General features: G+C 43.1%; 1 protein-coding gene across 1 annotated transcript in view; it reads left to right on the top strand.

The window, feature by feature from the left end:
• The first annotated feature begins 525 nt into the window (after positions 1-525).
• The window catches only part of LOC115231021, a 34,171-nt gene continuing 23,974 nt past the window's right edge, over positions 526-10,722 (top strand). The window contains exon 1 of the mRNA XM_029801118.2: positions 526-1,111. Coding sequence (XP_029656978.2) covers positions 1,100-1,111 — 12 coding nt within the window. The 5' untranslated portion in view covers positions 526-1,099. The remainder of the gene's footprint in view (positions 1,112-10,722) is intronic.

Below are 10,722 nucleotides of genomic sequence, written 5' to 3' on the forward strand. Positions count from 1 at the left end.
TTTATTTAATTCCTTTGCAGGAAGGACCGGTTTGACGGGTTGTGTTCTGCCCTTACCTTCGAAACATGCATGGAGTCGAACTGGGGACAGCTGATGAAGGGGAATGTTCCTTGTGTTGTTTGTCTTGTACTGTTTTTTCGTCATTAAAAAAAGTCCGTATCCTTGTTTCTATGTTTTCGTTTCTCGTTGAGTTCTACGTCTATTTGTGGTGTCCTGTGCACATATATATATATATATAAAAAGGAAATGAAGAAAATGCTGACAAAATAATTTAAGTAAGGGAGAGTGTATTTAATTAGGTGAAAGTTCTTTTTACCGGTTGCGCATTTGTTATGTTTATCAAAAGATATTTTGAGTGAGATAGAGTTCCTTTCTGATTGATTATATATATATATATATGCATGTATATATACATGTAGATGTAGGTACGTACATATATGTATGTATGTATGCATATATTTTATTTATTAAATTATATATATATATATATATATATATATATATATTTACACTATTTCTGAATATTTTTCTTGTTGTCATTGCAGGACCCCTTAAATTCTCGCTTCGCTGGTATCTGAAGGGCCACGGCTCCGTGTATCGTCCAAAACACCAACATCGTTATCGCTATGACAGCGACAGCTATAACAACAACAACAACAACAATAATGACCACCCCTCCAACAGCGCCCGTCGCGGGAACTATAACCAGGGCGACTCTTATTTTGGGGGCAGCAGACAGCGGAAGAGCCAAGAACTCGATAACGACGACAACGACAACAACAACGATAATGATGACAACAACAACGCAAACAACGGAGGGGTCCCGCTAAACATCAAAACCGATTCCGGGGCGCAACAGCAGCAAGAACAACAACAACAACAACAACAAGGCGTTCAGCATGGTGTACGTCGCTTGAGACCCGCCTATTCTCAGGGTTCAGAGAACAACCTGGGTGGCGGGGCTGGTGATGGAAGTAGAAGCGGTCGCCATCGACGCTACCAGAATAACAACGCCCAACTGCAAGGGTTCAACTCCCAGTCAGACCATGGTGGTGACGCTGCTGGGAACTCAGCCAGAGCTGTCGGAGGTGAAGAAATTATGGAATGGAAGGTTTTTGTCTCTTTTGTTTTGTTTTCGGCTTTATTATTATTATTATTATTATTATTATCATTATTGTCGTTATCATTGTTATTATTTATTCTGTTTATCTCAAGTTTTGTTGGAACTCCCGGAGTTTTGCATGCTTGCTGCCTGCATCCTACGGTACCTTTCTATCTGTTCTTTTCAGCCATCTAATACTTTCCAGTATACCCATCATGACTACCCGTCTGATAACGGTACACCAGGCACAGCTGAGTACTGGGGTCGATGTAAAATTTCAGACCTTGTGCCTTTAGTAGAAATTATTATTATTATTATTATTGAGTGAGAGAGCAGTGCATGCCATCAAAGTGACACTGGGGTAAAATATACGAAGCCCAGTATAACCCTCGTGACTACCCGTCTGATAAGGGTGGACCAGGCACATGCATCACAACCATATGTACATGACATGGTGATTTCATATCAGAATAAACAGCACATGACCTTGCAGGTGGGGCCCAGTTAGAATTTTCTTCTGGTCAAGTAGCCCATCCCGCTCAAAAGGTCCCTGAATAAGGGTTGTTTAAAGATGTTGAATGAAACACCCATGTTCCCAGTGGTGAATTATTCAAACCCCAAAGAATCCCTCTCAACACATGGCTATGATGCTCCCCCACTACTTTTGCTCATGATCAGAGATGCACATATCTTCAGCCGCTAAGGGACATGCTCAACTGGTTAAGGTCAAACAACTGACAAGCAAATCTGTGGTATTGAGCAGAATATTTGCTGTAGCCCATCTTTTATCAAGAAAAAAACAATGTACATGATAACACTTCCAATCAGTTAAGATCAGAAGCCATGAGAGCCACTGCCTGGTACTGCATCAGGGCATTAGCAAATCTGTGGTATTGAGCAGAATATTTGCTGTAGCCCATCTTTTATACCAAGACAAAACAATGTACATGATAACACATCCAATCAGTTCAGATCAGAAGCCATGAGAGCCACTGCCTGGTACTGCATCAGGGCATTAGCAAATCTGTGGTATTGAGCAGAATATTTGCTGTAGTCCATCTTTTATACCAAGACAAAACAATGTACATGATAACACTTCCAATCAGTTAAGATCAGAAGCCATGAGAGCCACTGCCTGGTACTGCATCAGGGCATTAGCAAATCTGTGGTATTGAGCAGAATATTTGCTGTAGCCCATCTTTTATACCAAGACAAAACAATGTACATGATAACACATCCAATCAGTTCAGATCAGAAGCCATGAGAGCCACTGCCTGGTACTGCATCAGGGCATTAGCAAATCTGTGGTATTGAGCAGAATATTTGCTGTAGGCTATCTTTTATACCAAGACAAAACAATGTACATGATAACACTTCCAATCAGTTAAGATCAGAAGCCATGAGAGCCACTGCCTGGTACTGCATCAGGTCATTAGCAAATCTGTGGTATTGAGCAGAATATTTGCTGTAGGCCATCTTTTATACCAAGACAAAGCAATGTCCATGATAACACTTCCAATCAGTTAAGATCAGAAGCCATGAGGCACTGCTGGTACTGCATCAGGGCATTAGCAAATCTGTGGTATTGAACAGAATATTTGCTGTAGTCCATCTTTTTTATACCAAGACAAAACAATGTACATGATAACACTTCCAATCAGTTAAGATCAGAAGCCATGAGAGCCACTGCCTGGTACTGCATCAGGGCATTAGCAAATCTGTGGTATTGAGCAGAATATTTGCTGTAGTCCATCTTTTATACCAGACAAAACAATGTACATGATAACACTTCCAATCAGTTAAGATCAGAAGCCATGAGAGCCACTGCCTGGTACTGCATCAGGGCATTAGCAAATCTGTGGTATTGAACAGAATATTTGCTGTAGTCCAATCTTTATACCAAGACAAAACAATGTACATGATAACACTTCCAATCAGTTAAGATCAGAAGCTATGAGAGCTGAGCCACTGTACTGCTGTCAGGGTATTAGCAAATCTGTGGTATGAGAGAGAATATTTGCTGTAGGCCATCTTTTATACCAAGACAAAACAAGGTAATGATAACACTTCCAATCAGTTAAGATCAGAAGCCATGAGAGCCACTGCTGGTACTGCATCAGGGCATTAGCAAATCTGTATTATTGGAGCAAATTTGCTGTAGGCCATCTTTTATACCAAGACAAAACAGTGTGTACATGATAACACTTCCAATCAGTTAAGATCAGAAGCCATGAGAGCCACTGCCTGGTACTGCATCAGGGCATTAGCAAATCTGTATTATTGAGCAGAATATTTGCTGTAGGCCATCTTTTATACCAAGACAAAACAATGTACATGATAACACATCCAATCAGTTCAGATCAGAAGCCATGAGAGCCACTGCCTGGTACTGCATCAGGGCATTAGCAAATCTGTATTATTGAGCAGAATATTTGCTGTAGGCCATCTTTTACACCAAGACAAAACAATGTACATGATAACACTTCCAATCAGTTAAGATCAGAAGCCATGAGAGCCACTGCCTGGTACTGCATCAGGGCATTAGCAAATCTGTATTATTGAGCAGAATATTTGCTGTAGCCCATCTTTTATACCAAGACAAAACAATGTACATGATAACACTTCCAATCAGTTAAGATCAGAAGCCATGATAGCCACTGCCTGGTACTGCATCAGGGCATTAGCAAATCTGTGGTATTGAGCAGAATATTTGCTGTAGGCCATCTTTTACACCAAGACAAAACAATGTACATGATAACACTTCCAATCAGTTAAGATCAGAAGCCATGAAAGCCACTGCCTGGTACTGCATCAGGGCATTAGCAAATCTGTGGTATTGAACAGAATGCTGCTGTAGCCCATCCTTTATACCAAGGACAAAACAATGTACATGATAACACTTCCAATCAGTTAAGATCAGAAGCCATGTAGCCACTGCCTGGTACTGCATCAGGGCATTAGCAAATCTGTGGTATTGAGCAGAATATTTGCTGTAGTCCATCTTTTATACCAAGACAAAACAGTGTACATGATAACACTCCAATCAGTAAGATCAGAAGCCATGAGAGCCATGCTGGTCGGGGTACTGCATCAGGGGATTAGCAAATCTGTGGTATTGAGCAGAATATTGCTGTAGTCCATCTTTTATACCAAGACAAAACAATTGTACATGATAACACTTCCAATCAGTTAAGATCAGAAGCCATGAGAGCCATGCCTGGTACTGCATCAGGGCATTAGCAAATCTGTGGTATTGAACAGAATATTGCTGTAGTCCATCTTTTATACCAAGACAAAACAATGTACATGATACACTTCCAATCAGTAAGATCAGAAGCTATGAGAGCCACTGCCTGGTACTGCATCAGGGTATTAGCAAATCTGTGGTATTGAGCAGAATATTTGCTGTAGGCCATCTTTTATACCAAGACAAAACAATGTACATGATAACACTTCCAATCAGTTAAGATCAGAAGCCATGAGAGCCACTGCCTGGTAGGTACTGCATCAGGGCATTAGCAAATCTGTATTATTGAGCAGAATATTTGCTGTAGGCATCTTTTATACCAAGACAAAACAGTGTACATGATAACACTTCCAATCAGTTAAGATCAGAAGCCATGAGAGCCACTGCCTGGTACTGCATCAGGGCATTAGCAAATCTGTGTATTGAACAGAATATTTGCTGTGTAGTCCATCTTTTATACCAAGACAAAACAATGTACATGATAACACTTCAATCATTTAAGATCAGAAGCCATGATAGCCACTGCCTGGTACTGCATCAGGGCATTAGCAAATCTGTGGTATTGAGCAGAATATTTGCTGTAGGCCATCTTTTACACCAAGACAAAACAATGTACATGATAACACTTCCAATCAGTTAAGATCAGAAGCCATGAAAGCCACTGCCTGGTACTGCATCAGGGCATTAGCAAATCTGTGGTATTGAACAGAATATTTGCTGTAGCCCATCCTTTATACCAAGACAAAACAATGTACATGATAACACTTCCAATCAGTTAAGATCAGAAGCCATGAGAGCCACTGCCTGGTACTGCATCAGGGCATTAGCAAATCTGTGGTATTGAACAGAATATTTGCTGTAGTCCATCTTTTACACCAAGACAAAACAATGTACATGATAACACTTCCAATCAGTTAAGATCAGAAGCCATGAGAGCCACTGCCTGGTACTGCATCAGGGCATTAGCAAATCTGTGGTATTGAACAGAATATTTGCTGTAGCCCATCTTTTATACCAAGACAAAACAATGTACATGATAACACTTCCAATCAGTTAAGATCAGAAGCCATGATAGCCACTGCCTGGTACTGCATCAGGGCATTAGCAAATCTGTGGTATTGAACAGAATATTTGCTGTAGCCCATCTTTTATACCAAGACAAAACAATGTACATGATAACACTTCCAATCAGTTAAGATCAGAAGCCATGAAAGCCACTGCCTGGTACTGCATCAGGGCATTAGCAAATCTGTATTATTGAGCAGAATATTTGCTGTAGCCCATCCTTTATACCAAGACAAAACAATGTACATGATAACACATCCAATCAGTTCAGATTAGAAGCCATGAGAGCCACTGCCTGGTACTGCATCAGGGCATTAGCAAATCTGTGGTATTGAGCAGAATATTGTGTGTAGCCCATCTTTTATACCAAGACAAAACAATGTAACATGATAACACTTCCAATCAGTTAAGATCAGAAGCCATGAGAGCCACTGCCTGGTACTGCATCAGGGCATTAGCAAATCTGTGGTATTGAGCAGAATATTTGCTGTAGCCCATCTTTTATACCAGACAAAACAATGTACATGATAACACTTCCAATCAGTTAAGATCAGAAGCCATGAGAGCCACTGCCTGGTACTGCATCAGGGCATTAGCAAATCTGTGGTATTGAGCAGAATATTTGCTGTAGCCCATCTTTTATACCAAGACAAAACAATGTACATGATAACACTTCCAATAAGTTAAGATCAGAAGCCATGAGAGCCACTGCCTGGTACTGCATCAGGGCATTAGCAAATCTGTGGTATTGAGCAGAATATTTGCTGTAGGCCATCTTTTACACCAAGACAAAACAATGTACATGATAACACTTCCAATCAGTTAAGATCAGAAGCCATGAGAGCCACTGCCTGGTACTGCATCAGGGCATTAGCAAATCTGTGGTATTGAGCAGAATATTTGCTGTAGGCCATCTTTTATACCAAGACAAAACAATGTACATGATAACACTTCCAATCAGTTAAGATCAGAAGCCATGAGAGCCACTGCCTGGTACTGCATCAGGGCATTAGCAAATCTGTATTATTGAGCAGAATATTTGCTGTGGCCCATCTTTTATACCAAGACAAAACAATGTACATGATAACACTTCCAATCAGTTAAGATCAGAAGCCATGAGAGCCACTGCCTGGTACTGCATCAGGGCATTAGCAAATCTGTATTATTGAGCAGAATATTTGCTGTGGCCCATCTTTTATACCAAGACAAAACAATGTACATGATAACACATCCTATCAGTTAAGATCAGAAGCCATGAGAGCCACTGCCTGGTACTGCATCAGTATTATTATTATTATTATTATTATTATTATTATTATTATCATTATTATTATTGTTATTATTATTATTATTATTATTAAGGCTGTGAGCTGGCTCAATTGTTAGCACGGTGGGCAAAATGCTTGGCGGTATTTCGTCCGTGTTTACGTTCTGAGTTCAATTTCCACCGAGGTCGACTTTGCCTTTCATCCTTTTGGGGGTCGATAGAATAAGGACCAGTTACGCACTGGGGTCGATGCTATTGACTTACCTCCCACCCACCCCCCACCCACCGCCCAGCCGTCCCCCACCGAATTCCAGGAATTGTACCTATAATTTTTGTTGCATGATTTCGCTGCTCTATGGTGCATAGTCCTGTGCACCTTTGTGTGCAGCGTTTTGTTGCTGTTGCATGTATGTAATGCATCATCTGTGATGTGCATGCACTTGCATCAAGTTATGCTGTTTCTTGCATGTAGTGCATATTTCTAAGTCCCGTAGTTCTCGGTTATGCATTTGCCTGTGGTTTTCCGGTTTTCGTTCTTCATTCCCTTATCACCTTACTCTTTTACTCTTTTACTCTTTTACTCGTTTCAGTCATTCGACTGCGGCCATGCTGGAGCACCGCCTTTTTTAATCGAGCAAATCGACCCCCGGGACTTATTCTTTTTGTAAGCCCAGTACTTATTCTGTCGGGTCTCTTTTGCCGAACCGCTAAATGACGGGGATGTAAACACACCAGCATCGGTTGTCAAGCAATGCTAGGGGGACAAACACAGACACACAAACACACACATGTATATATATATATATATATATACATTTCAACAATTGAGGGTAAAATTAATTAATTATTAATCAATTTCACCAAGTATTCAGTATGTAAAGGGACCATTTAAGGCGAATTCAAAATATTACATTATATATAAGGGCTTAGTAAAATAAATTACTTTGCCACATACTGAACTCATTAGAAATAGCAGCTAAAGAAATTTCTTTAGCCATTTCTAATACTTAAAGAAGATCTAGAAACGTACGTTCTCAAATAACCTTTGCACTTGATTTTTTAATGTTTTTACCCCCATACCTTCGTGAGTTTGTTTGAGCAAACACTATCTGAGAGAGATCTTCTTTAAGTATTAGAAATGGCTAAAGAAATTTCTTTAGCTGTTATTTCTAATGAGTTCAGTATGTGGCAAAGTAATTTATTTTACTAAGCCCTTATATATAATATATATATATACATATATACGACTGGCTTCTTTCAGTTTCCGTCTACCAAATCCACTCACAAGGCATTGGTCGGCCCGGGGCTATAGCAAAAGACACTTGCCCAAGAGGCCAATGCAGTGGGACTGAACCCGGAGCCATATTGTTGGTTAGCAAGCTACTTACCACACAGCCACTCCTGCACCTACTCCTTATTATCATAAATTATTTTTTGTTTTATACCCCGCCTGCCCACCTTCCATCCCCATGCACACACATCTGCCACCCCTTTCCCAGATTGATTTTTTTTGTTTTTCTTTATAATGGCCTGTTTTGCAACTGAGGTCCCAGCAACGAAGTCCACCCGCCACACTTCTCTGTCCATCATCATTGCCTCAAGGTCCTGGATACATTCCAGGCCAGCCTCTGCAATCAAGTTGTCAATATATGACGATGTTCTCTTCTTACATCACCATAAAGTCGGTTCCTTCAGGGTTGGCGAAAGCGATGTGATGGACAACGAAAAACCTGGCTGATGACAGTCAAGGCTGATCTGGAACCCAACCTACGAAGCAATTGCCCCAGCTCCCCTTCAGGGTTGGCAAAAGCGATGTGGTGGACAACGAAAAACCTGGCTGATGACAGTCAAGGCTGTTCTGGAACCCGACCTACGAAGCAATTGCCCCAACTCCCCTTCAGGGTTGGCGAAAGCGATGTGGTGGACAACGAAAAACCTGGCTGATGACAGTCAAGGCTGTTCTGGAACCCGACCTACGAAGCAATTGCCCCAGCTCCCCTTCAGGGTTGGCGAAAGCGATGTGGTGGACAACGAAAAACCTGGCTGATGACAGTCAAGGCTGTTCTGGAACCCGACCTACGAAGTATTGCCCCAGCTCCCCTTCAGGGTTGGCGAAAGCGATGTGGTGGACAACGAAAAACCTGGCTGATGACAGTCAAGGCTGTTCTGGAACCCGACCTACGAAGCAATTGCCCCAGCTCCCCTTCAGGGTTGGCGAAAGCGATGTGGTGGACAACGAAAACCTGGCTGATGACAGTCAAGGCTGATCTGGAACCCAACCTATGAAGCAATTGCCCCAGCTCCCCTTCAGGGTTGGCAAAAGCGATGTGGTGGACAACGAAAACCTGGCTGATGACAGTCAAGGCTGATCTGGAACCCAACCTACGAAGCAATTGCCCCAGCTCCCCTTCAGGGTTGGCGAAAGCAATGTGGTGGACAACGAAAAACCTGGCTGATGACAGTCAAGGCTGATCTGGAACCCAACCTACGAAGCAATTGCCCCAGCTCCCCTTCAGGGTTGGCGAAAGCGATGTGATGGACAACGAAAAACCTGGCTGATGACAGTCAAGGCTGTTCTGGAACCCAACCTACGAAGCAATCGCCCCAGCTCCCCTTCAGGGTTGGCAAAAGCGATGTGGTGGACAACGAAAAACCTGGCTGATGACAGTCAGGCTGTTCTGGAACCCGACCTACGAAGCAATTGCCCCAGCTCCCCTTCAGGGTTGGCGAAAGCGATGTGGTGGACAACGAAAAACCTGGCTGATGACAGTCAAGGCTGTTCTGGAACCGACCTACGAAGCAATTGCCCCAGCTCCCCTTCAGGGTGGCGAAAGCGATGTGATGGACAACGAAAAACCTGGTGATGACAGTCAAGGCTGTTCTGGAACCCGACCTACGAAGTATTGCCCCAGCTCCCCTTCAGGGTTGGCGAAAGCGATGTGGTGGACAACGAAAAACCTGGTGATGACAGTCAAGGCTGTTCTGGAACCCGACCTACGAAGCAATTGCCCCAGCTCCCCTTCAGGTTGGCGAAAGCGATGTGGTGGACAACGAAAAACCTGGCTGATGACAGTCAAGGCTGATCTGGAACCCAACCTATGAAGCAATTGCCCCAGCTCCCCTTCAGGGTTGGCAAAAGCGATGTGGTGGACAACGAAAAACCTGGCTGATGACAGTCAAGGCTGATCTGGAACCCAACCTACGAAGCAATTGCCCCAGCTCCCCTTCAGGGTTGGCGAAAGCAATGTGGTGGACAACGAAAAACCTGGCTGATGACAGTCAAGGCTGATCTGGAACCCAACCTACGAAGCAATTGCCCCCAGCTCCCCTTCAGGGTTGGCGAAAGCGATGTGATGGACAACGAAAACCTGGCTGATGACAGTCAAGGCTGTTCTGGAACCCAACCTACGAAGCAATCGCCCCAGCTCCCCTTCAGGGTTGGCAAAAGCGATGTGGTGGACAACGAAAACCTGGCTGATGACAGTCAAGGCTGATCTGGAACCCAACCTAGGCCCCCATATGTACGGCGTTCGCCGCTGGAATAAGGAGTGGTTGGAGATCACGCGGTCGTCAGACTCAAATCGCCAGGCCTGGTCGGCGTTAGTGAGAGATGCAGCGTTGAGGATGAATGAAGCAAGCTCAACCCACCCCGGGTGGATGCTGTCTCAAGACAAGGTTCCTCAAGACTAATTTGGTTGCTTCCAGTCCAGGGTGGTACACACTGACCAGATAGCCACAGCCATCTTTGCTTGATCTTCTCACTCACTTTCAAGAGGTCTCCCATACAGGCATTCATTTGTCATATGTTGCTGCCATTTCACATTTGGGGCCATTCGTAGCATTCTTATATAGCATCCATTTAGCCCGCTTGATAATTTTTTTGTCAGTGTCCTTGTGGCATTGCTATATCCCAGCTTCGGCATCTGAAAGGACAAGGCTGTGTGTATGAAAGACTGATTTTATTTAGCTTTTTGACGGGTCTTATCAAATACAGCAAATCACCACAACTCCCAGTCCCCTGTCATTTGCTCATTGAAGCCC

Source organism: Octopus sinensis, unplaced genomic scaffold, assembly GCF_006345805.1.
Source record: "Octopus sinensis unplaced genomic scaffold, ASM634580v1 Contig17168, whole genome shotgun sequence".
Taxonomy (NCBI): Eukaryota; Metazoa; Mollusca; class Cephalopoda; order Octopoda; family Octopodidae; genus Octopus; species Octopus sinensis.